At 34.6% G+C, this 27419-nt stretch overlaps 3 protein-coding genes across 3 annotated transcripts; all 3 read left to right on the forward strand.

Moving 5' to 3' along the window:
* The first annotated feature begins 7172 nt into the window (after positions 1 to 7172).
* Positions 7173 to 10557, forward strand: LOC112505710 (protein CHLOROPLAST IMPORT APPARATUS 2-like). The gene is made up of 3 exons (XM_025109652.1): positions 7173 to 8930; positions 10131 to 10274; positions 10356 to 10557. The coding sequence occupies exons 1-3, from the start codon at positions 7932 to 7934 to the stop codon at positions 10404 to 10406; spliced, it is 1194 nt and encodes a 397-aa protein (XP_024965420.1). The 5' UTR covers positions 7173 to 7931; the 3' UTR covers positions 10407 to 10557.
* Positions 10558 to 12312: 1755 nt separating this feature from the next.
* LOC112505867 (putative clathrin assembly protein At5g57200) lies at positions 12313 to 15633 on the forward strand. Its single transcript, XM_025109913.1, has 14 exons — positions 12313 to 12402; positions 12487 to 12556; positions 12641 to 12738; positions 12817 to 12955; positions 13065 to 13189; positions 13292 to 13384; positions 13494 to 13610; positions 14056 to 14121; positions 14214 to 14294; positions 14369 to 14449; positions 14545 to 14721; positions 14806 to 14890; positions 15046 to 15161; positions 15244 to 15633. The coding sequence occupies exons 1-14, from the start codon at positions 12313 to 12315 to the stop codon at positions 15631 to 15633; spliced, it is 1728 nt and encodes a 575-aa protein (XP_024965681.1).
* Positions 15634 to 19348: 3715 nt separating this feature from the next.
* Positions 19349 to 23950, forward strand: LOC112507479. The gene is made up of 3 exons (XM_025112087.1): positions 19349 to 19797; positions 23079 to 23193; positions 23472 to 23950. The coding sequence occupies exons 1-2, from the start codon at positions 19401 to 19403 to the stop codon at positions 23159 to 23161; spliced, it is 480 nt and encodes a 159-aa protein (XP_024967855.1). The 5' UTR covers positions 19349 to 19400; the 3' UTR covers positions 23162 to 23193; positions 23472 to 23950.
* Positions 23951 to 27419: the final 3469 nt, after the last annotated feature.

Here is a 27419-nt window from a genome sequence, read left to right on the forward strand (position 1 = left end):
ACAATTTATCTGGTAAACACTTACCAGAGTAAGAGTCGTCACTCTCACTTACTGGATAAAACTCTTCATCCTTTCACCACTCTTACCGGGTAAGACTCTCCATCCTTTTACTGCTCTAACCGAGTAAGATTCTAAACCCTTACCATGTTCATCCGGTAAAGAAAATTATCTGGTAAGCACTTATTGGATAAACGTTTAGTAAATGGCCCCTAAATATCCATTTTGACAGAACGAGAAAAAAAAACCCTAGATCTTTAAAAAACCCAATATGGCTCAAATCCATAATTACGCTAAAATATATCAAAGAGAATGTTTAGGAGACTAATACATAACATTTTGACATGTATAAAGGTTTAGAAAGGTTAGAGTAAACTTCACAATTGTTAGGTTTGAAGAAAACTTAGAAACCAAATAAATTGGTGAGAAAGATGAGTGGATCTTGAATAACTAGCTCCAGTCCTTAAATCGTGGTGTTAAATGCTAGTAGATGCTCCTTAAATAATCCCAAAACCGAACATATAACTCTCAAAGTTCCTTAAATGAAGTGAAAGAAGAGTATGAGAAGAGAAATGGCTAAAAACCCTAACAAAACGTTATATGGCTGATCTGCTACTTCACACGACCAGGCCCGCGATGTAAGTCGCCCCTGACAGATCCTAATAATAGAGATACGCACGATTAGGGGAGCGACTTCAAGTCGCAGAAGACCTCGTTTAAGTCCCTGTGTTCTACGGCTGCACCTCCTTGTTCCATGAGATCAACGTCACGACACCTGAAATATAGAAAGAACAACTAATTTTTTTTGATAATAATCGAATAAAAAATAAATCATTTTCTATAAATCAATACTCGATTGCCTCAAATAGCAATTCTAGATTTAACATCAGTAAACAATAAACCAACTCTTACACAAGTCTAAGTTAAGGACAAGTGTTACTAAAACTCCAAAACAATAGCTATTTCCAAACATGATAGGCGTTCACAAATGGCTAAATCATTATCGTGCCTTTAAATAGCACTCAACTCATTACAGTGTCTCTAGTCCATTCTCTAAGGACCTGATGTAACATACATTTATATATCAACTTAATAACCTAAAATTGATGTGTTTCATGTTAGTACTGTTTAATGGTTGGAATAATGAAGTAAATGTTGGAATACCTTAGAATAAGTTAATATAAGGTGTTAGAGTTGGTAGATGTCAAGAAAACAAATTGTTGTTCTCTATGGGCCTAGACGTACAAAGTATAATGACTATATAAGAAAGAATTTGCACAAATGTTTTTCTAATATGAATTTTGGAAATTTGAGAGTTTGAGGTGAAAGTAGACTTAATAAGGAACGTGTAGGTGAAACCTCATTGAAAACGGAGGTCCGAACGAAAAGTTATGAATGTTAAAGTATTTGGTGGTAGATAACTTATTATCTTGTTGAAATCATGATATAGTTTGAAAAAGTTTGACTTTTGATAGTCAATATTGTATGATGATGAAATAGGTGGATGTTTGGTAAAATAATGGTGGATTCATAATGATTTCGTGTAAGTTATGGTAATATAAGACTAATATATGAATTTGGTACAAAATGGTTTGAGATTTAACATGAAATTGTGAAAAAATAGCTATTTTCGAGTTAAAAAGTCATGATACAACTCTGTTTTAGAAAAATTATATAAAATCATAGAAAAATCACAAAAATATGAAGTCAGGGGCATTGGAAATCTAGGAAAGAATAATTGTCTTTTAATGGTATTATGTGATTATAAGGTTTTATAGGGGAATACAGGGCATGAAAACAGAGCTGTGCAAGAGAATTTTAAAGTGTAATTGTCAATTGAAAAGAATTTAGATGGTGTAAATGGTAATGTTTGCTTATGATAATTGGCATGTGTACTCCAGGGTTATATAGATCATATTGGAAGCTTGTGACAAGTGTTTGCACTATGGAAACTCGGAGTTGGATCAAGGCTTTCAGTTTGATCAACAAAATAGATTAAGCAACACTGAGAGTTTTTATGGACATATGGGTGTATTTATGATTATAGATGCTTATTTGTTTTCTTGTCCATCCATGATTCATGTTAGTTCTTGAGTATCCCCTCGGATTGTCTTATTGCTTATATTGTCTTGTGGTGCGTTTTGGATGTCGATTGTCGACATCCCATGAATTCAGGTGAGACAATCAGAGGGGCTGCCGTATTCACTGCCTTGTGGGATTTAGAGGGTGAGTATAGGACTTTGGCATAATCCGAGAGATGAATGGCGTATTTGGTGCCAAGTCTTATGTTTGTGTGTGAAGTTAATTAGTATTTGACCTTGCATGATCTTGAGGATGATGTTAATCGTAATTATGTCTTTCTATGTTGAAATTTCCTTTGTGATTCCCACATTTAAAATACAATACTATAAATGACATTATGTGGTATAACTAAGTTGTTGTTGTGTCGTTATGCAAACTTTCTTTCGAGTCCTTCTTTGTTTCATGGTATGTTCGTTTATATAACATAGGGTAATCAAGTTTAATATTTTCAATACTTGAAAAATGGATGTAACTCTGTCATCCAAAACACCCAAAAACAAGATAAGGTTCAACATCAAAAAACACAATTCATGGATAAGTTCCAACATACCAAAACTATAAGTTATGGATACATTCCATACCCAAAACAACACCGAAAACATGGATAATATACTCTCCAAATACAACACCTTTCGATGATGGGGGAGACTGGTATCCATCGAGTAGGGTGGAACACAAGAATAGCCATATATCAACGTTATCGAAATGCACCTCAGATCATTGACTTTAGTGCACATTATATTAAGTGTCACCTTAAGTCCTCAATATCTTAAGTGCACACCTTTTACCGGGTGCTACCTCAAGGTCACAATACCTTTAGTGCACACTTCCTATCGAGCGTCACCTCAAGGCTACTAGATCTTAGTGCCCATTTCTTTTTCTAGTTGATTTCCAACCTTAAGGTTCCTATTTTATCTTTAGTGTCTACTCACTAGCATTCAAGATAAGAACCTTAAAACTTCCTACTTAATAACACAAGGCATTTAACCCTCATGCATAAACATTAAAGCACCAAAATACAAGTTTGAAGATCCCGGAGTCCGACTCACAAGAATTCACCTCTGCAATACCGAGACGACCATAATGCCTACTTGAGCATTGGTCACAAAATGAGGACATCAAGACTCCTTACTTAATAAACACGATTGACTCACATGCCTATGGATCCAATAAAATGATTTCCACTTAAAATCAACCTCAGGTATTCCCTCTTTATCCTGACATTTCGAATATTCCATCACTAACAAACGATCTTTCACGAAAGCTGATGGTAGCATGCTCAACCGTAACTTTTTCCCAACAACTAATACCTTGAAAGATTTATCGTCTTGCCCTTGACGAAGTCCATACTACTAATTTGGTCCGATCCAATTCAAGGTTTGGATCTGAGACCCAAATTGCCTCATTGCATGCCGAAGGCACTGATTCCCAAACTTTCTTAAGCAAACTATGTCTGCAGTTTAATTTGGTGTTTTCGCCTAGAATCACACTGAACAAAATCCATGTGGATTTGATCCTTCCAAACTCATTGATCAACAACTCCTACAAAGCATTCAAGTATGGAATCAGTGAGTTTAGATTGCTTTAATGATTAAAAATAGAGTTTTATTCATTTTGTGTAGAATGCAAAAAAACCCCGAATTGATGCGATAATTACATGTTAGATATACCGTTTTAATGCTTAAGCATGTAATAGTAAACCCTAGTAAAAAATAAACAGTAAATCAAGTATAAAAGGTTATGGATTGAATTTTGGGTTTACTGGGTTCGGCCAACAATGTACATATGAATCTACATGACCTAGAGTGGTGATACAGGGTCACTAGGCTCTAGTCGCAAAGACAACGTGACCAATGATCTACATGTTGCAGGATAACTCATCACAACAACCACCCCATGTCAAGTAGCATATGCCTCGTAGAAGGTTAGAAGGCCGCAAGGTAGAGGTTTACTAAGTAAGTGTGCGAAGATTCATAGTTCTAGTACATGTATCACAAAGGTACCTCTTTACATTGTTTTGTTTAACTAGTTTTTAACCAATACACACTACAATCATTATACATGGTTTAGTTGACACAATTGACCACCGTACTACGTTGGTTCAGTTATGATCTCATGCGTATTCCATTATTTTAGTGGCATGTGTGCAAGTTGATCATCATGTATATACAATCGTTCAGTGTTTCAGTTTAGTTTGAACAATATCTATTTTTAGGACCGACAATGGGCAAAGTGTAAATCGTTATCGGTTATTTTTCAAGTCCTTGGATAAGGTTACAAGTAAAGAAAATGTTATTCATTTATCCACTTATCCATTTTTCGCTTACCCGACAATTTAATGGGTAGGATATGGATAAACGGTTTTTTATTACTTGTTACGATATATATATATATATATATATAATGTAAAGTTAAATATTAATATTATTTTATAAATATAATGTAAGTTAAATATTAATATTATTTTATAATGTTATATTCGTATATCAATGTGCAATTCAATTTTTCTTTACATATCGATTAAAAGGGTTAATGATAATTATATGAGAAACGTGTCGAGGTTGGGAAAATAAATAAAACAAAAAGTGTTGTCTTTCAGTATTTATATTTTTGTTTTTAAAGTACTATATTATAATTATATTTTGAATAATATTAAAATGTTTATTACAACAAATTAGATATAAAATAATTACTATATTTATAAACTTATATTTTGTTTATAGAGGTTTAACAAAATCATTTGTAGTCTAAATTAATTTTTTTTATCATTTATCTGTTACCCATTATTTTAATGGATAAGATATGCATATTGATTAAAGTTTTTTATTAGATGAATAATTCTCGTTATACGTTATTTTTAAATGGATAGGGTAGCGGAATAACCTTTACCTTACCCATCATGGGCGAACCTATCATGGTGGTTACGGTGGCACGTGCCGCCGTATTATTTCTCCGTCGAAGGGTTAAAAAATTTAGGTTCGTGAAAGATGTAACCGTATTAATCTGTTGTGTGCCACCGTATGTATTTTGACACTACAATGAGAACAAGTTTTATTTGGTAGAGTTGGTTTGCAAGACTTTTATTCCACTCAAGACCCAAATTCAAATCTTGTTAGTGTTATTTTTTTAGTCAAATAGTGCCACCGATTGAAAAAAAAGTTCGTATATTTGTTTTTTATAGTCAATCGGTGTCACTGTTTGAAATTTTTTCGCTATAGTTTTTCTTATAGCCAAATGATACCACCGTTTAAAAAAATTTCTGGATCCGTCCCTGCTACCCATTCCAAGCCTCATTTGTTTTGAAGTAATACATAGCTATTCGTACGATATTTCTTTTCAGTTAACTATTTGTACTAACATTCAGTTCACATGTAATTGGTAGCAATAAAAGTAGGGCGTGAATCACGCATATCTAATACTAAGCATTATTTAATCATTGCAAGCTTGCATCATACCAACTCTCTTTTAAGAAGATGATTAGAATACTATTAATCATTTTGCTATAACATCAGTAATCATTATCATCACGTTTTTTTATTACAAAAACATATATCATGAATAAAAAACAAGATATCATTTTTTATATTATCACAAAGTATTCGATTTTAATCGAAACATGTAAATTTCAAGTCTTGAAAAATAAGGTCAGACGTACATAATTCTTACGATTCGAATAATTATTCACTTTTATAAATAAGACAAACTTTAGAATTATACTTGAATGGTATCTTTAATTCGTCGCTCATTTTTCAAGAATCATGGAATCCTATAAGTTACAATATTTGGTAGATGACAAATTTGATACATATAAAACTAGGGTTCTAACCGCGCGTTGCGCGGTAGTCATAATATCATCTTCAAAAGAAATGTTACAGATTAAAATTTGAAGTACACTTCTAAAAAGAATTAGGCACAAATGTGTGTGCCAACTAATCATTAACATTAAAAGTTTTTAAGAGAAGTTGACAACAATTTTAGAACCATATGCTAATTTAAGTTATCTAACTTTGCTCGAGAATGGTGTTACAAAGTATTCTACAAATGTTTGACTAATGTTAGTAGTTTGTTTAACTAGATGTCACAGTTCTAACCGAAATCTCATATAAGGTGACAAAATCACGATGTTAATTTTGTAACAAATTTAATTGAAATCTTATTTGAAGTTATAAAAAATAGACGTTTTATAATATTTCAAGTGAAAATTAGAGGAATGCATAAGTTGTAGCAACAATTATAGATTTCAAAAATGGTCATCCAAAAAAAGATAACCCTATGAGGCAAACCCCATTATTTGACACAAAGGGATCCAATTCACCTTTCTTATACACTTCATTTTGTTCAAATCTTTCAACTCTTCACTAATGTGGGATATCTCAAACTCAATCACAATTCACCAAAATCTCAATACTCAATTCTCATGATACCACCTCCATACTTTTGGTTCTTCCTTTAATATATATATATATATATATATATAGAGAGAGAGAGAGAGAGATAGAGGAGCGTTCAAATAAAAACCTGTCCCATTTGTGTAAACCGTATGAACCAATCTCATCCATCCATTTTCTTGATCAATGGCCAAAATTAGTTTACTTTATTTTAGGAAATTAATATATATATATATATATATATATATAGATTTAAAAAACAAATGAGGTTATAGAATTAATCAAATATAAATATGTAATATTTATAAATTAATCATAATGACAAAATCATTAAAGAAGTTGTAATAATTATGCCATAGTTATTACATTTTTATAATTAATTGACTTAATTATTAATAACCAATAGATAGTTTTTGGTATGAACAATCCAAAAGCATAATTCAATGATGAAAGAAGTCACAAAAATTAAAAATTTTGGGCAGAAACAACAGAGTGGTCCTTCCAAAGGTGAAATGACTGGGGCCTCTGTCTTGTCCCTTCCTTTGTATCCATTCTCACCCATACCTCCATTCCACACTTAAGCTCTACAACTCTTGATCATTTTGTAGAGACAGATTTTATACATACATATATACATATATATATATAGAGAGAGAGGGGGGTGGGAGGGTTACACAGAGATTAAGAGAGAGATAGAGAGAGGTGGATCTGTGTCCCTTTTGCAGAACTACCCAACAGATCTCTTCTCCATCCCCGTGACTCCATACACATACAAACACACACTGCAGTCTCTGATCTTCTTATTGGATAAATCTGGTTCATCTGGGTAAACCCAATTCATGATTACTTCAATGCTTGGGTTCTGTGCATTCAATCTTGTTGATACACGCATACCTACTAAAAATGCACATATATGTATATGTGTATGTATCTCAGTACGCTTCACTTTCCTCTTTTAGCTAACTGCTTTTTACAAAGTCTAGGGTTTTTCATAGTTTCAATCGATTATGGCAGTCTCTATTCCGATGACTTCAAGGTTGGATTTTTTAAGGGGTTAAATTCTTTTTAGGGGTTTCTGGCATGTTTTTGTTGTGATGTATTATTCTAAGTTTCTTTCTTTGGCTTTTTTTCCAAAGGAACCCTACTTTTGATTTTACTAAAAAATAAGCACTTTTTAGGTATTTTTTTAGGGTTTAGGGTTTTTCTACTATAGCTCTTTAATCAATTCAACTTTTGTACCAATCATTTTCAACTATTTCCTATGGATTTGGGATTTGGGTTTTCTAAATCTGGTTTGATTGATTCTTTCTGACAAATGAAGTGAATTCTTCTTGAACCCAGAAACCCAAACTATCATCTTTCCCTGAATTTTGAATCTTTTTGGGTTTTCAATCTTTAATCTTTTCTTGTTGGATTGAATGGGTAGATGAATTTGGGTGTCGATTGAATTCTTGAAGTCTCAAAATGTCATCTTGCTTGAGTTCAAGGGCTTGTGGGTTTGATCTTGAACATATGGTTAAATGGCCATGTAGTACTTCCGGTAGAACAACTTCAAATTCATCATCTCCGTCTTCAACCTTGTCGGAATCCAGCAATTCTCCAACGGCAATCTCCACCCGAAAGCCAAGAACACCGCGAAAAAGACCCAATCAGACTTACAATGAAGCAGCTGCTCTGCTTTCCATGGCTTGCCCCAACATTTTCAATACCATCCACCTCACAAAGAGAACCAGTAATCTACCCAAACAGCATTGTAATTTCTTCAACGAGCCACCGGAATTAATTTTGCCGGTAATTGAGAACTCCGGGTTTCTCCTCCGGCAACGAATCATGGACAAACCCTGTCCGTTGATTGAGCCGAAGGTCGTGAGTTCATGCCAGAATTCAGGGGAAATCAAACCGAATTCTGTTTTTGTGGAATCGAGCGATGGGTATGATGATGATTTCGATACTGAGTCGATGCTTGATGAGGAAATGGAACAGGGGATCGATAGCATCATGGGGGATTCAAATTCAATACTAGAAATCGATGAATCAAATGGTATAATTGCATCTCATTTCAACACTTGTTATGGGTACCCAATGGGGCTAGGATTTGGGGGGAAGCCGGAGTTGAATTTTGGTTTTGTGATGAGAAACGGAGCAAGGGCTTTAAGAAAGGGTGATGAACGGAATTTCGGTAGTTTTCCGACGGTGAAGATGGTGAACATATCACCGCCACCGGAAAAATTTCCGGTCGGAAAGAAGAACAACAAGAAGAAGAAGGTGGAGGAACTAATGAAATCAGGATCGGAATTCCGGCAGGGAAATTTTAATTCTGGAGATGAGGGTTTGAGTCAGGGAGTTGGGCATCAATTCATATTGAAATTGGATTACGACGCCATTCTAAATGCTTGGTCAGATAAAGGGTCGCCGTTGCCGGAGGAAACTCCGCAGTCGGCGTCTCCGGGAGCCGACATCCATGTAAGTAGTCTCTTCATTCCTTCTGTCACCGGGATGTCAGTAAAATTTTCTTGAAAACATTTTTTCTTTAATATTAATCAAATACTTTATTATAATTTAAAATTAAAAAAGAAAAAAAATTCAAAAATACTTTTCAAGAAGAACTTGCACATGGGTTGTTTTTACCATTATCTATATATCTAGTTAGAGATTCAAACGAGAACATCTTTATTTTACGAGAACGTGAATACATTTTTATCACATGTGATAATACGTGTGAGGTAAATGATAAATGTTTAGGGATCATTTAGTAAGTGATTATTAGATCATTTAATTATCTTATCAAATGTGTATGATAAATATTAGGAATTTTAATTGTAACCGTCTGTTTTATTAAATAATTGAGGGTGATGACTCTTACCGTATAAGGTAAATGAAAGTATAGACTAAAATCTCTCCTATAAAACGATATTCGACTTGCTTATGTTAAGCATATACTCTCATCGAATAAACGTTTTGATAAACGACCCTTTAACTTATATTTGACGATTATAATTTTTTTTTTTGAAATTATTAAATAATTTTTTATTTAAAAGTAATGTTGTAATAAGATCCAATGATTTTTAAAGATCTATTTTCTAGATTAAATTATTAACATGTTTTTAGACATTTCTATATTGTTTTTTGATTTATCAATTAATTACAAAAATACAAGATTATACCTTTTTTTTAATTATAATTACCAAAAATTTAACAAATTCATGCATGTAAAATTGATTAAGTGTATGTAAAAATGATAGCTGTTAGGGTTGTACATGAGTTAGGTTAGTTGAGTTAAAAGACACTTAAAACAACCCAGTCCAATATTTATAATTTGAGAAATCTCAATCCAACCACAACTTAGACAAAATTACAAACCAACCTGATATAAAGGGTACATATTAGGTTGAAATTTTGATACAACCATTTTAAGATACAAATAAAGCTAACAATTACAATATATCAATTAATGACTTAATTATCATATTAAATACCTTAGAGTTTGTTAGTCGGTGTTTTTAATACCCCCAGTAAGTGTTATTTTCGTACACTCAGACTGTATCTTTATGGTTAATTTATTTAAAATTTTAATTAAATAATGGAAAAAAAATAATAAAAAAGTGTTAAGAAATAATATTTAAAACACGTGCCTGAAAATTAGATTGATGTGTGTTTTGGCAGGCTAGAGCGGCTCACATTGAATTATTCTCAGAAAACGGTGGGTGGATGGAATCTGGTGCAACGCGCTCTATGGACAACAATCATTTCAAGAAGATCCGGTACCAGGTCAAGAATGCCAGCTCTGATAGACGGCCCAGATGCAAGGTTTCTATTTCAACCCCCATTTCTTGTTTACCTACCATTAGTAAATCATTAATAAATATTCGTCATTTCTATATTTTACAGGGACGATTTGTGACAAAGCCAAATTCTCCCACTTCGGACGAGGAAACATGAAGAATCACTTTAACCCCTCCATCTTATGTTGTATTTGCATTTGAAGTCCTTTCTTTTTCTTTTCTACATTTCAAACCCTTGTGTTTCTATCTTTTTGCACGACAATAATGCAACGACAACATGTACATATGTTAGAGAAGAAAAGAAGATTTTAAAAAGTTTCGTCATCTATGTTAAGTATAAGGCGTTTTTTGTTTTTCGTTAATACGTAAAACCATTTAAACTGTGTTTTTTTTTTTGAATTTTTAATAGATACTTATGTTTTATTTTTCTCTTATATGATAAGAGGTAATCTAATCTATTATTTGCCCTTTTATTATTATTCTTTAAATTCTCAACAACGACGTTTATCAATCGATTAACCTTAATAGATCATTTTTCTCAATCGATTAGGCATGGCAACAAGGCGGGGATGGGGCGGGTTTTGTATATCCCGACCCCAGCCCCAGTTTGTAGTAACATCCCCGACCCCGGCCCCGGTCCGCGGCGAGTACGGGGATTAACATTCCGTCCCCAGTCAAACCTCAACTATCAATCCCTGGTTAAACCTCGGTAAATCCCCATGAAGAATATCTCTTAGTTTGAGTCTATTGGGGATCCCCGGCCACGAGACCCGTTTTAGCGGGGAATCCCCTTTCCTGTTCGGGTCGGGTGAACCGGGTTCCTCACCGGGTCAGGGCAAATCACCATCCTTACAATCGATTCTTACCAAATCAATCGTCACCTCTCAATTAATTTAAATGTGTTAAACACTGTTAATGACATATCTTCGTTTAAAAGAATGTTAATTATATAATTTAGAAGTAAATTTCATAATGATGATCAATAAATATGTGAAATTATATAAAATTATCTATAAATTCAACACTATATTTTTTAATGGGTAAAATAGACAATTTAAACAAATTGATATTTATCAGTTTACAAAAACAAACAGTCTCATTAATTCAAATTTTAGATTTCAACGCAATCAATTATAAATCAGAAGTGAAATAGGATTTCAAACTCAACGCCTCTTAAAAAACAAACGCCACCTAAATCTTTTCTTATCCTACTTATTTTGTCAACTTTCTTCAAAAATTTTATAGATTATTGTATCTGATATAGAAGTAAAATGATTTCATGATATAAACCAACTGGAAATTATTATTCTTTTTTCAAAAAAGGATGCAATCACCATTTTATAACTACCCGATAAAAATCCTACAACAATTCTAATGAAGGATCAATTGAAAATTTTAGTTAAGTTTATATTCTAAACAACTGTATGTTGCATATAAAGATGTTACAATAAGTTGTTAGACAAAATTAGACAACCCAATAAATTATATTTGTAGAGCAGAATTGAGCAACTCACAAATTATACTCTTATGAACCAATTGATAAGTTGTTACGATTTTCTGAAACAAAAGAATGACACCTAATATTGAAGAACGTACGTGTTGGTCGTCGTATTTCAATATGATGTATGGTTAGTTGCATTTCATCGTAATAGAACCCGAGTCATGTATTTATTCTTAAAAAACCCATTCTTGGTTGTAATAAATCAGCTGATATACATATGTACGATCAAATTGCATATCTACGGTTTCTTTTCATGGCATAAAGGTCGGAAATGAACCAAACTCGTATATATACATCATATTTAAATTCTCCATTCGATATTGGTCGAATCGAATAAAACCAGAAATCTATATTAATAATATTATCCTCCCTCTTTCAAAAAGACGAAGAGATTGTTGATGAAACAAGAACACATTTGTTAAAATCAACAGCAAAAAAGAGGAAGAGGAAGAACAAAGAACAAGAACAAGAACCCATATCCAATATCTTGAAAATTTCCTCAAATTTTAAATAAAAATTAATTTTTTTTATTAATTACCATTAAACGAAAATTAGGGTTTCCATGGGTACATTCGTGAGCTTCAGGAGAGCATATGGAGCTCTCAAGGACTCCACCACCGTCAGCCTTGCAAAAGTCAGCAGCGAATTCAAGGTCTGTCGATTTCTCTTCTTTCCATATTTAATCTAATTAATTTTCAATTAAATTGAATCATAAATTATAATTTCCATTTTAAAGAATCTGGACATTGCCATCGTCAAAGCTACCAACCATGAAGAATGCCCTCCTAAAGAACAGCATGTTAGAAGTACTGGATTTCTTTCTCTTCAATTTCTTTTGGGATTTCTCTTATTTAATTGTAATTCTTGTGCATGTTAATGGTTATTGTAAGGGATTATTGTTGGAACATCGTTTGCTGTACCACGAGCAGACGTTGGGTACTGCATTCATGCACTTTCGAGGAGATTAATGAAGACGAAGAACTGGATCGTAATTAACTCCTTCATCATCATTTCTCTTGTTTCAATTCCTTTCCATGTTTCAAAGCAATTGGTTAAAAATTTGCAGGTTGCAGTGAAGATATTGATGGTGTTTCATAGGGTTTTAAGGGAGGGTGATCCTAGTTTTAGAGAAGAGTTACTGAATTATTCTCGCAGGATTCACATTTTCCAGATTCTGGAATTCAGAGATGATTCAAGCCACCTTGGTATATATGATTATATATATATATATATATATATGTATATACATATATAAGATCATTGGATCATGTTTAGAATGGTTTTCTAAGAGATGGTGTAATTCCTGAAAATCAGCTTGTGATTGTTCATCGTGGATTCGAAGGTACGCCATGTTTCTTGAAGAACGGTTGGAGTGTTATCGCGTTTCGGGATTCGATATTGAGAACGAGCGATTGACGACAGCCACTGGAATAGGCAAGGTTAGTCGTGAAAACGCTTGTTAGTTAAATTAACAAAAACCTTATTTCATAACGATAAAATGCGTAAATAGATGGATGTATACGTATATGTGTGAATCGTAGGCGTATAGTCGAATGCGGCTTATGAATGTTGACGAGCTACTCGATCAGCTACCTGCGATGCAACAACTTCTTTATCGTCTCATCGTTTGTCAGGTGAACGTTCGATTTATAAATGTTCGAACTGCGATTCGTTAATTTCGTTCGCGGAGGAGACGGATTATTTCCATGTGAAAAAAACCCAAATTTTGATCTGGTTTTGCAGCCTGAAGGAGCAGCTTGCCATAATAGCCTTATACAACAAGCCTTGGCTCTTGTATTCAAAGAAAGCTTCAAGATTTATAGTGTGATAAATGATGGCGTAATTAAACTCGTGGAATCGGTACCATTTTCTTCGTATTATCGCAATAAAAAAAACAAATATTATATAAAAAGATATATTTATAGAACACTTATCAGAAATGTTCATATAAAATAACTAATACGACACTTTATTTTAAAAGTATTCTAAAATACTTGTTAAAAAACACACAAAACTGTCTTATAAACTTATGACCATTTTATCGTTTCTTGTTTGTTTATGTGAACTTTAAATTCTTATAAAACAGTCTATTAGGACAGTTGGACTTAGACATAGCGTTCTGTAAACCCGATTTTATTGTAGCGTCAAAAAGTAAATCGACTTATTAGTTTTTTTATAGGACACTTCTTGAAAGTGTTTCATGAAAGCGTCATAAAAACCGAAATTTGTGATAATGTTTGATGTATTTGATTGAGTTTCATCGATGCGTTTATACACGAGCTAAACGATCATCAGTGTCGACCAGTTCTTCAATATGTCGAAAGACAAGGCCGTTCCAGCTTTAAACATCTACAAGAAAGCCGGGAAACAGGTTTACCGTTGTTCTTTTCCTCCCCGATTCTCCTACATTTTCGGATGCATATATACAATTGATTTCTCATATAATCTTTCCAATGAATTTAGGCCGAACAACTGGCCGAGCTCTACAACCTCGGAAAACATATGCGTCTTGCGATGAACATCCAATTTCCAACATTGAATCAGGTTGGATTTTTGTGTTTCGAATACTTGTTGAAATCAACCCGATTTGCTCCAATGTTTTTTTTTTCGAAATTCAGCCTCCACCTTCATTTCTTGCAACAATGGAGGAATATGTAAAAGGAGTCTCTTTGAAGGGTTCTGCTTCAAATAAGAAACTGGTGAGATCTTTTCGATCCCTTTCGTTGATCACATGCTTAAGAACTCGAGAATTAACGAATTCTTTTGTTTTTCTCTTCGATTTGAAACTTTTAAGGAGCATCAAAATGCCGTAGAAGAGCGATCAGCAGAAAAAACCAAAGAACCTGTGACTCGAGAAGTCGAAGAAGTTGAAAAGAAAGAGGTATTGCAAGATCAAGAGCCCGAACCTAAGACTCGACCCAAGGTAGAAGAAGTTCTACCGCTCATAGCCATCGATGATAATGATCCTGCGGTGAGTACGGATTGCTTCAAAGATGTTCTAGTCTATGCATCTTATTTAAGGTTATATACCTAAATGACCGTTTCTTTCTTGTAGGGTCTGACTGAAACGAATCCGAAGGCGGCTGCAGAATTAGAGGATAACAATGGACCACGATCAACTCTTGCAATAGTTCAACCTGGTAATATCATATCCCTCGAAGAAATCCTCAGTTCGTCGCGAATGACCCCATGTTTCTAAACCTTAAAACTTGACATATGTAGATCTTTAAACCAATTTTTTCAAAACATATGAAAATAATGAGCAAAATGACATAATGTAGCTCGCTTTATGCAGGCACGACATCTTCGGGATACAATGAGACCGAAAAACCCTCAAATTGGCCTGAGCTTGCAGTTGTTACCACATCAAGTAACTCTAAGAACATCAACACCATATTACATGCCAAACCGGTTAGCGATAACTTTTCTTTCGAATCAATGATTCGTGGGTTCATCGTTAATTAACCAGAAATGTTCATTATTTAACTCATAGGGTGGTGATCAATCCAACAAGCTTCTTTTGTACGGTTTGTACGAAAATGACATAACAAGGAAACAACCACAACCACAACATACAGGCTATAACCCCGGGTACGAATATCAACCTCAACGAGTCCCCTCCATGACGTCCAGCGGTGTGGTGTCACCGGCCACCGTGCAGATGGTCATGAGCCAGCAGCAGCAACAACAGATGGTGAACCAACAACAGTATCAGAACCAATATCAACAGTGGTACCGTGACCAACAACAACAAAACATGTTTGTACCATATAATCATCAACAATCGTCGAACCAATATGGACAGCGACCTATGTGCAACCCAATAGTGAACCCATTTGGAGATACTATCAATCATCCACAAGGAAATCGTGGATTAATCTAGACGTAAAATGTTTAATGTTAATTTACTTATTATCTACGCATAAAGTGTAATCATATGTAATGTAATATATGTATGTGTATGATTGTATCATATATGATCTGAGATTAAGAAAACAACAACCGAATATATATTAATCAGATCGATGTATTAAATATATATTCTATGTTTCTTGTGTATCAACTGAATTTGACAATGTATTATAAAACTTTTGATTTTTGACGTGTTGTGAGATATAAAAAGGTAGTTAACAACACAAAACCTAGGTTTGTTTTAGTTTCTTAAATAAACGGCGAAAAGTCGTGCTTACAACTTAAAAAAAAAATACAACCACAAGCTTAGGAATCGGTAGCCGTCAAGGCTACGGATACAAAGTACCTAACATGTGTAAACTCTACTAGACCAAAACCTACAAGCTAATGGTCTTGGGGCCCGATTGTATACGAGTTCATCCCCAAAATACTTCTGATGACTGTGTAAACTCTACTAGACCAAAACCTCAAACATGGATCCGGGTGACTCCTCATGAGTTCATCACCGTAATACATAGGGTTCGACTTAGTACCACAATCCCGGAGTCCGACTCTATACATGACAATACCAAGGTCCCAGAGTCTAACTCTACACGAGTTCCTCTTAAAAGTACCTACGGTCCTGGAGTCTAACTCATAAGAGTTTCTCTCTGCAATATCGAGATGACCACCTGGCTTACACAAAGGACCAGTCTCCAAATGAGGACATCAACATCAAATCTCCTCGCTTAACAAAAGACCGAATCACATGCATGTTTATGGATCCAATACATTATAATCTAAATTATGTGACTCCAACTACATGACTAATGCAATCAAAACATGTACAATCTAAACAAAAGTGAAATGAGTGCATTTTACATTCAAAACTCCATACCCTATTTAAACCGGACAAAAGTCCCCAAAACTCATTTGAGTTAAAATAAGCCAATAAACCTAACCATACAATTGACTATTTAAATAAATCCAATATAGACCATATAAGCCGAAAAAACATGTTTTCCAAACATGTAAGAAACACATGGCACCTATAACATGAATAGGTTGATAAATCATCACTTTGTCGAAGCATAATATCAAAGAATTCAAGACCGTGAGAATTGTATTTTCAAGATTCCACAAGACCAATAATAAGTGTTTATCAAAGGTTTACACACTCATAACCCAAGGGGGGCTCAAGTGCCACCATTAAAATTCACAAGTTGGGTTAAATCCCACAAGAGTTCCTAAAACTTACAACAATGTTTTGTCCCAAATTATCCAAGTATTCAAGAAACCTCATTTGATGCAACAAATATCATTCAAAACAATCATTTAAGATTTATGCCTCAAAATTAACCAATAAACACTCTTGTAAACATTTTTCAAGATTTACCAAAAACATACTCATCATATGCACCAAAAATCATAAAACTCGCCAAATGCAAAATAACTCATGGAAATATGTTAGAAACCCAAAATAGAGATATTTTGACATGTATATAGTTTTGCAAATCAACCACCTTACTAGATTTGTGCTAAATCTAAGCTCCAAACCAAATCTTGAGCTTCATTTGGTGAAAACTTGAGATTCTCAAGCTACAATACCAAATATATGGTGTAAAGCTCTCAGGAACACTTCCCTTATTCCCAATGTTTCATAAATAAACACAAAAGGAGAGATGAGGCTTGAGGATACAAAGTGACCAAACCCTAGGTCAAGAAATGGTAGTTTAGAAGCTTACATCCAACCTTCAAGGAACTCTAAAATCATCAAAAAAAAAACTTAATCTTCTTCAATCTCCCCTCAAATAGCTATGAAAAATGAGTCTATAGCCTCCACAAMCGTCCAAATCAACTTAAGGATGAAGAAGAAAGAGCTAAATGAAGGAAACCCCTAAAAATCGAGCTTTTATGCAGTTTTAGGCACCAATATGACGTTGCCCGTGACCTAAGTCACGTGGCAGGTCGCCTGCGTCCATAATCTCACAAATAATAAGGCTGCGACTTAGCTCGCGTGCCAAATCGCCCAGGCTTGACCGTGTCATGTCCCCGCTCCACACCATACCGGGTTCCACGTCATGCCGCACCGTGTTCCCAGACGGTTCTCCGACCGTTTTTCGCCATTCTTCGACTGTTATCCCGACCGTTTTCCTCGGACGTTCTCACAAGAGTTATAGGTGTTACCACATGATGATGCGACTTAGAGTCACAATATTAAGTCTATGAGGAAGTGAATTCACTGACTACACTCGTCTTCATGACCCATGTGTGTTGCGACCGTAGTGGCATACCAAGGTTACGTACGTCATTTCATAGTTCTGCGATACAGAGATATGGATACTCACGACACCTCATTTCTAAATTAACCAATTTTAGTGGTCCATCTTGCTCCGGTTCACCTCTATCATACATTGTCTACTCATATATGACGTTTAAATACCATTTTGACTTGAGAGTAACACTTTATTGATTTTCACTTGTACAAGAGAATACACTTCCACAAGAACAAATTGACATTCAACCTTGGAAAGATTGAATGAACACTTGGGTAGATGACACATGATCCTCCGATCCCTATGAAATTTTTGACGTATCAACAGTCATAGAAAAATTAACGAGGACCCTAGTTATTGGTAGCCATGCAATCCTTGAATACAATTCTCTTGTTTTCGACAACTAAGGAGTTGTTTGGTTCATGGAATCCATGGGATTTCAAGGGAATTGGAATGGTCAATTCCTTTGACCAAAAATCCAATTCACTTGTTTGGTTCACTTCTTGAATTCCATTCGAGTTCCTATCCATCAAAGACGTGGTCAAATTCCATTATAATTCCTTACAAATCAAATTTCTTTATTAGATTTCAATTCCATCAAATTTCATTTTGTGAATCAACGTCCACCCCTAAGGGTTCAAGTCAAGAACTTCGTCATTCATCAAACCATGCATCATTAAGCTATAATACATGCTCAACCATAGGGGTGCTCAAAAACCCGACCAACCCCATCAACCCAACCCAACGTGAAATAACCCAACCCGAAGCAACCCGATGTCTAATCGAGTTGTAAAATTGTCAAACGTAGGTATTGGGTTGATATTATTTGAACCCAACCCAACCCGATGAACCCGATATCTTTTTATTTATTGGATTTAATATGATTGTTGAACTTGTATTAATATATACATTAGATAATTATACCATCATGTATGCTTTTCATATACACATATTTTCAATCTATACATCTCTAAATAACTAATTTATATATATATTTTTAGTAACTGTGAACATATATATGTAAATTGAGAAAATTAACTGAATGTGATATACGCAAGAAATATGGATAAATTGTATCAAATGGTTGATGATGAAAAAAATTATGAGCAGAGAAATAACATATTCAAGTTTAGAATAATATTAAATGTACCAAAGTACCAACCCGTACGGGCCGGGTTGGGTTGGGTTGGGTTGAGTTAAAAATTTTCAAACCGTAAGCATTAGGTTGAATTGTTCAAAGATATTCAAACCGATTAACCCAACCCATAAACCCCTTTCTCAGCCTTATAATGATGATGAGGATTCATATAGGAAGGTATTGCCATAATTACAAATAAAAGTTGAATTTTGTAGAACTTATAAAAGTTGAGGCGGTTAAGTTGACATTTGGCTATTAATATATGACCTTAATCTTCGTTCATATCTATCTTATTGCTTATCAATTTTTTTCAGACACATACATACAGTAGAATCTATCAAATCAATGGCTCGATTCCTCTCAAAAACCCTAATACAATCGACATCATCATCATCATTAAATTCCTTTGAGACATTCAAATTAGGTGTATCCCAGCCGCATCGGTTCTCTAGTCGATCGGGAAAAGCGCAATTGATCGAAGTCGAGTTGGAATCGGAAGGGGAGGTGGTAGGGATAAGAAAGCTTGAGGATGTTATCCATAACATCATCGTGAGGCAATCGACTCCCGATTGGCTTCCTTTCATCCCGGGTTCCTCGTATTGGGTCCCTCCTCGCCGTCACCGGCCTGAATCTCACGGTATCGTTGAAGTCCTGGAGAAGCTTACCAATCCGATGACCGAAGATGAATCTATGTCTCTTAATACATCGCGAGGTTGGCCTTCGTCATCTTATTTCCTCGAAGGTATTGAATATTTGCTTTGCGTTTTGTTTGGCTTTACGCCCTTATTTGTTTGAGTGAAGTTGAACCGCAAAGTTACGATTTGGATTGTATAGATTTTGTTAGTTACAAAAATACACGCCGGAACAATAAGAAGAAAAGATGTTTGTGATAAAGTAGTGATTGGACGCATTGAACTCGAGATCCCTAATAGTAATCTTATATAGCTGTTACAGATTAGAAGTCATCCTTGATGCAAGTTTTTCGTTATTTAACTGGGTGAGGACATAATATGATCAGTCGATCGTAGTTTATCTTGAAGTTGGTGGATGGAGTTGTGAATAGAATTATTGCCTTTTTGAGTTCACTTACCATATCACATGAAGATTAAGGATATATATGCTTGTCATTTATAAACATGTTTCCCCTTTCTCATTTCACCCTCAATAGGATTTTCAGTTTTGATTCTTTTTTGGGGTGCTAAAAGGATTATAATTGTGGAATGGAAACATGTTGGTACCTCGTATAGAACTTCAAATTTTTTAATTACTTTTGTACAAAAATTCGAAATTGAGTCAAACTTTTAGTCACTCTTGAAGTTTTAGTTTATATGTGTAACCATCATTGATGTTAAATACCTTGTAAAGCTGACTTGTATCTGGATGGAAAAATTACATCAGCTATCCTAATATCCTACTGCTTATCCTTTAAATTGATTTGTGGTCCTTGTTTCATCAGAATCCTGTCATACCAGACTGCGATTCTTGGGGGCTTGGTGAATGACCGGTGCTTTAAACATAAATATTATTCAAGGAAATTAGATTGTTGATGGAGGAATGAAGAAGGTTGAAGAATATTTACTGGTATCTACAAGCAGTTTAGTTTGAGATGTGAAGCTAATACTAGGTGACAAACATAACGTTAGGAATGGCATGCGGTGTTGGTGGCATTCTAGATTCAAGTCGGAATGTCAAGTTGCTACGTTCGGTTAATTTTTTAATATGATGCAGCTTCCGTTGCATCTATGCTGCAATCATGAGATGGGGGTCTCAATGCCGTTGTTATTTAGTTGACGATTAAATGTCGTCGATGAGTCAATTTGATGTGATATCTTGCTCCCGTGCTTGTGTAGGGCAACTTCTTCTGCAGATATTGTGGCTATGCTGGCTTCTGAGGCAAGTCAGGTCATCTCTTATAATGATTCTTGAGCTCTGATATTCTTGCCTAAGGGATGTTACCTCAGCTAAAAAACCTCAAAAGTTTTCTGATGTTCTCACACACAACTGTGGGTAGTATAGAAGCTACCATGTTGATGTAGGATAGGAATGAGAAGGTAGGCGAAGAAGGAAAATTTAGAAGATAGGATAAACACATTTCCCCCCAAGATTGGAATGAAACATGAGAACGGAGAAAGAGGAACAAAAAAGGAATATCTATATGTCTGCTCTATATTCATTGCTTCTAACTCTACTCAAAAAACCTTGTTTGATATTCTATCTAGCATGGTCCTTCCACAAGTCCATATGAGCATCCTCTTTTCAGCCATCTTCATCTTCCTCTCATATTCTTTATTTATCAGCCAACACTTTGTGTCGTACACCATAGCTGGTCTGATAACTATTCTATAGAATTTGCTCTTCAACCTTGGGGGAACTTTTTTATTAGACAACACTCTTGTAGCAGCCATCAATTTTAACCACCCTGCCTTTATTGCGGTGAGTAACATCATCCTCGACCTCATCCTTCTTCTGGATCACAGAGCCTAGATACTTGAAACCGTCATTATCCTTTTGGGGTGCCTTTTGTTCAATCGTGCAAACAACTACCCCCTCCTTGTTACACTCTACTGAAATTACACCAAAGGTATTTGGTCTTTGACAAAGTAATGCGCAAGCTCGAGTAGTTAAAGCCTCCCTCTTTTGTTCCAGCCTAGCATTCATCTCACTCTTTGTTTCCACTACCAATACAATATCATCAGCAAATAACATACACCACGGACACCCCCTATGGATCCCTCACGAAAATTCATCTAAAAGCATTGCAAACATAAATAGGTTTACTGCTCTCTCTTGCGCATTCCTATGTCCACTGGGGAGTACTCGTCTCACCACCGGAGTCCTTACACAAGATATTGTTCACTTGTACATATCTTGTATTGCCTTGAAATACCTCCATGGTACCCTTGTCCTCCTCTCCGGGCTCCACCAAATCACGTCCCTGGGTACGTTATAATAGGCCTTCGTCAAGTCTATGGATACAAGCACAGATCTTTACTGCGCTCTCTATATTTCTCCATAAGGTGTCTAATTAGGTGTATGGCCTCAAGTCTTTTGGCATCTTGAGAATATTAAGGACAACGCAAGAGATTCGTGCCATTGCGCACCTGCCTCCCGACCTCCCCCAAGTACCTCCACGCCTGAATAGGGATTTGGTTTGGGCCTATGGCCGCCTCCCTATTTCCCCCAAGCACCTCCACGCCTGAATAGGGATTTGGTTAGGGCCTATGCCCTTTCCATTCCTCATTTTGCTTAGTGCCTCCTTCACCTCCCCCTTGCTAATCCTTTGACCAAAATATTGATTGTTCATGTCTCTACACCGTCCATTCCCCTCTTTCTTCCTTCCCTTGTTAAAAACTGAAACAGAATAACTACCACATCTCTCTTTATCTCCTCATACCTTACTAACATGCATGCATTTTCCCATCCTTGATATATACTTATGCTTCCTAAATCTTGATGCCTTCGCTCCCTAGCTTTAGCCAACTTGTAAAACAATGGAAGCACATATATGCATTACTTATTTATGCCAAAGTCGTGCAAAACAGTGGAACTGTACCTGCTGCGTATGTAGACTTGGTCACTTGACAATATGCGCATCATTTTTAGGTTTTACAGTAAGCTGGGTTTTGGAGGATGAAAAATCTCTCTAACTGGTAGAAGGCTAGAAGCAAATTTGGCTTCTATATTAGGAATAGGAACATGTGGATAGAATAAAATAACACAAAAACTGAACGCAGTTGAGGCCACATCCGTGCGAAACCTGGCCAGATACTAAAACTATATGTTTTAAGCTCTTAATGTTAAATCGAGTCGAGAATCTCAAGAACAGTTCAGAAATTAACCTACAAATTTAAGAACACAATAGAATGTGATAATTAGTATTATGTTACCAGTCAAGACATCCAAAAAGAAATATGGGATGCGATTGAATTATTCCCAAGATTTTCTGGTCAATGCAATTGCATGTACTGTAATACAAATGGACTGTTTTATTGCAATTACAACACAATTTTGATCCGACTACAGGAACTTCCCCTGTGCATCCTGTGGAGGCAAAAGCTTATAACAATGAGGAGAATATGTCTCAGCCTAAGGATGAGGAAGGATGAACTCGCAGCTACCCCATATTCTGATTGATCGAGTAAGTGTACCCTCCATTTACTTTGTGACATCTTATGGCATCCACAATGATCATAAAGCTTTTTATTTGAACTTTTTCCAAAAAAGTGGAACCCACAAGCTTTTAAGTGACCAAGAAAAACAGGCTTATTCGGAGCTTGTGCACTTAAAAACAAAATGTGGCTTTTTTACTGTAATATGTGACCAAAAAGCTCTCTGAAAAGCTTTTTAAAAAGCTCAATGGTGGATGCTCTTGTATTATTTTTGTTGTTATTAGTTGAGTTTTGTTGGAATCTGCAGAATGGTTCCCAGTGTACATATTTATAGAAGTTAGCCAGAAAAGCCAGCTGTGGATTGAAGAAAGTTAAGCGAAGTTGTTTGTACAGTTGGAGCTTTCGTAGTTATGTCAACTTCCCTAATGTATATAACAAGCAAGAAAGAGCAAGGTTACTATTGTAGCATATGTCTTAATAACTTAATGAATCTGGTGTTTGTTTTTTGTTTTTCTTATATACCATTTGATAAGCTGCAAATGGTTACTATTCTTGCTTATGTGCTGGTTGGCCTTTCAAATAAGTTGTAGATGTTCTAGGAATGCATTTTAAAGGAGCAGGTTCAAGTGAGAGAACATAAGTACCCGTTTGAACCATTCATATATTCGATCCATCGGTTGTGAATTCATAGGCTATCTATCGTATTTCGGATTCAAGGGTTAGATGGGGTTCTTTTCTAGAGTTGTATTGTTGACAAGTAATGTGTAGTTATTATTGTTGTTGTCTTTTAGCATTGTTCAATGTGGAAGTATATTGGTGGGTGAGATGATTGTTACCATGTATACCTAATTAGTACATGGTTGGTGTGTTTGTGTTTCTTGTAATAAAAACAAAGGTTGAAGACAAGTATTAACAATCATACCTACCGAAATACAAAACACGAAAATGATCACATTGGTTGACTTGAGTCGGAAAAGTTTATATATGAATCTATATATTGTTTATATGGGGTTGCATATGTATTTTCAAATAGATTTTTTCAGTAATTCATTCTTTCCATGATATGTAGCCTTTTTTTATTGGTACTTCTGTTAGTTGAGTCGTTACAAACTTTAGTATGTTTTTATTTTGTGTTATTATTGCAAGGGTGGGTACTAATAAATAGATACCAACCTGTGAAAGTGTTGAATGTAAAATGATTATTATGTCTCGATGTGTATCTATGGGTTAATGTTTTGATCTTCGGAAAATACATCGATCGAATTTGAAATTTGGGTGTTACAAATTGTACATGGTTGAATTACTGATTACAAATTGGTATAACGATTACTTTTGCAAGTCCTAAATAAGTGAGTTTTAAAGTGCACTCCAAGAGAGTTTAAAGTCTATGCATTTGATACATAAACTTGAAAGATAATTAGTAACAACGGGTGTTGTATGGTTTTAATTCCTATTTTGGATTATGTTCTCTTTAAAATCTTCATTTTGATACGTGAGATGTAAATCTCGAATGTTTAAATTCATGGGTAACCAACTACTATACTAATGTAGGGAATGATATATACAACTCGACATTAGGGGCAGACCTACCTTGACGGGAGTGTGGTCTCTTGCTAACGCTCAACCTTAATTTGTAAGAAGAAATTTCTTTTGGTTACGTAAGGTGCACCCACTAAAGTTTGGGGTGTGCTCCGAGATATTAGAGTTTTTGCAGGGTTAAAGGTGCACATGTGTTGACATCAATACAAAATTCTCTCGAAAAAAAATCAAAAAAGTCCTTCAAAATCAACCAAAAACTTAAAAAATCCCTTAAAATCAACCAAAAAACTCCAAAGGCGAAATTCGGCCAAAAACACATTGAGCGAGTTTACAGGCATTTAAAGGTGCACCCACTCGGTACAAATCCTGGGTTCGCTACTGCTTGACATTATTTGCTTGTTGAGGGATGATGATGAGGATTTTTGGATACAAAACTAAGGGCTGTTTGGTAGTTGCTGAATGGTTTGTTACAAAATAAATTGAGTGGTCAAAATGATTAAGAGACTTTCATGATATAATGCAAATAATTGTTCAGTAATTGTTTACAATGAAATTAAGGTGTTGAATGGTTAAGGGAGACTCGATATACAAAATCATTCAGAGGGTTTTGAAACCCTTAAGCGGCAACTTTTTTTTTTTGCCAAACAAGATTCACCTCTTAGCGATTCAGATGCTGCCCTTTAATAAAACTATTATGAGGTAAACAAACAACACATTAGTTTCATGCTACTATTCTGTAGTATATGTTAGGAATTTTTATAGTAGTATAGAAAAACCCGTGACTCAGTGCAGATATATCAAGATAGAATAGAAAATTAAGAAAAAAACACAAATTGATGTTTTAACAACCAACTCTATGCACCAAATTGAATAAAACTAGGAGCAAAGATTTCTCAGGATATTGCAGATCTGAAAGTCCTGATACATTCTATAACATTCTTCTTTTTTTGGGATTAATTTGGATATCCAACCCGTTATGCAAGCCGACTAATTTTAGGATGACCACCTGCTTTGCAGATAATCCGGAATATTCTATAATAATGCAAGTATAAAATGATAATGGAACATTTTGACCAAGTCCTGTTTAATAATTAATAATATTAAGTTGTAAAATAATGTGAAAACGCGTTTTGACATAATTGTTAGAGGTAAATATTATGTTGAAAAGAAAGGCCAACTTTAAAAAGGTAGGAAAGTAATTCAAAGAATTAAAATTTTGATGATGATGAAGATCCATCATAAGATTTGCAAAGGCGGTACGTCCAAAAAGTTGTGCTCCATCTTTTTCTTTATTAAATACTATTTGTCTATCTCTGCAATGTGACGGGAGCTGTGAATTTTAACGGTTTTGAAGTTTCACTGATTTTTATTATAGAAGATTTAACGATGATATAAGTTACACTTGATCTTTACGTATTAATACAATTTGAATGAATAAGAGTTATGGTGTCAATTATAGTTTATCGACGAAAAAAAATTATATGACAGTTTAAAATCCAACATATTTAAACGACTCCACAAATGTGTTCGATTTACACCAAGAGCAAATAATCAAGAGATTGAGAGCGAGACCGAAAGTTCTAGAGCAATTCAATGGGAGATTAATGAGGGAACTTGTAATAACCCATGGTGAATATCAGTTTCAATATCACCTTGGGGGATGAGAAGAATACATAGAGGTATGAGAGGGTGAAGACATGAGTGAAAGGTGTCAAAAGTATCTTGGGAACATGAAAAGAAAAAGTAGTAATGTGCATTGGTAACTTGTACTATATATTATTTTAATTGTAGATTAAGAGATTTTAAGACTAAATGTATAAAGTAGTGGTATTTAATGCATTATGAGTTGTTTTTAAGACTTTATGCATAAATGCATAGTACTTTGTGCATTAAAAATTGTTTTTAAGACTTTTGATAAATCTGGTTTATAAGGTAGTATAGATTAAGTGGCTTAAATATATTACTATAAAATTCTATCAGTTTCTTCATTACATACATCAATATCTAGAGTTAGAAAACATTTAGTTCACATAATGAAATTATGTATCAAAGGAATTTGATTTTGAATGAGTTGAAACAGATTTTGATCACGTATTTGGTTGGATGGAATTGAAATGAAACTGTAAAAGGAATTAGAATCTTTAAGATATCCAATGGAATGGTGAAATATTTAATGTAACAAATTCAAATGATTCCTACATTTTCAATATGTGAACCAAACAAATGAATTGAAATTGAAATGTGGTCCAAGGAATTAACCATTCCAATTCCCTTAAAATCTTTTGAAATCAATGAGCCAAACATCCAATAAGACATGACTTAATGCATAGATTGTCTTAATTAAGCCAAATTAGTTAATGACTTAATAAATCATCACGCTGCAAACAAAAAGACCACATATAACTGAGTGAATATGCTATTCATACTATTAAGTTCTAACGACCAATCTCTCAGTTTGATTATAACAGACATATAAATCTAATCAATTAATTTTCAATATGAAAACTGAAGTTGTAACTTTTAAAACGTCATATTTACCCTCTCATCTCTCTCACACAGATGAAAAACATCTCGTAAAATTGTCATAATTTTTTTTTTTTAAAAAACATATCTATTTATAAATTTTTTCAATTATCATTATTGCAAATAAATTGATAGTATAATTTTGTGTGCCCCAAAATATGATTTCTTATTAAATATATGAAACATTTAATAT

This window comes from Cynara cardunculus (assembly GCF_001531365.2).
Source record: "Cynara cardunculus var. scolymus isolate 2C chromosome LG 2, CcrdV1, whole genome shotgun sequence".
In the NCBI taxonomy this organism is placed as follows: domain Eukaryota; kingdom Viridiplantae; phylum Streptophyta; class Magnoliopsida; order Asterales; family Asteraceae; genus Cynara; species Cynara cardunculus.

Coding starts and splice junctions, on each gene's coding strand:
- LOC112505710 (XM_025109652.1), top strand. CDS start 7,932: ATGTCATCTTGCTTGAGTTCAAGGGCTTGTGGGTTTGATCTTGAACAT. Junction 8,931..10,130: donor CTCCGGGAGCCGACATCCAT/GTAAGTAGTCTC, acceptor GTGTTTTGGCAG/GCTAGAGCGGCTCACATTGA. Junction 10,275..10,355: donor ATAGACGGCCCAGATGCAAG/GTTTCTATTTCA, acceptor TATATTTTACAG/GGACGATTTGTGACAAAGCC.
- LOC112505867 (XM_025109913.1), top strand. CDS start 12,313: ATGGGTACATTCGTGAGCTTCAGGAGAGCATATGGAGCTCTCAAGGAC. Junction 12,403..12,486: donor AAGTCAGCAGCGAATTCAAG/GTCTGTCGATTT, acceptor TCCATTTTAAAG/AATCTGGACATTGCCATCGT. Junction 15,162..15,243: donor CCATATTACATGCCAAACCG/GTTAGCGATAAC, acceptor TTTAACTCATAG/GGTGGTGATCAATCCAACAA.
- LOC112507479 (XM_025112087.1), top strand. CDS start 19,401: ATGGCTCGATTCCTCTCAAAAACCCTAATACAATCGACATCATCATCA. Junction 19,798..23,078: donor GTCATCTTATTTCCTCGAAG/GTATTGAATATT, acceptor ATCCGACTACAG/GAACTTCCCCTGTGCATCCT.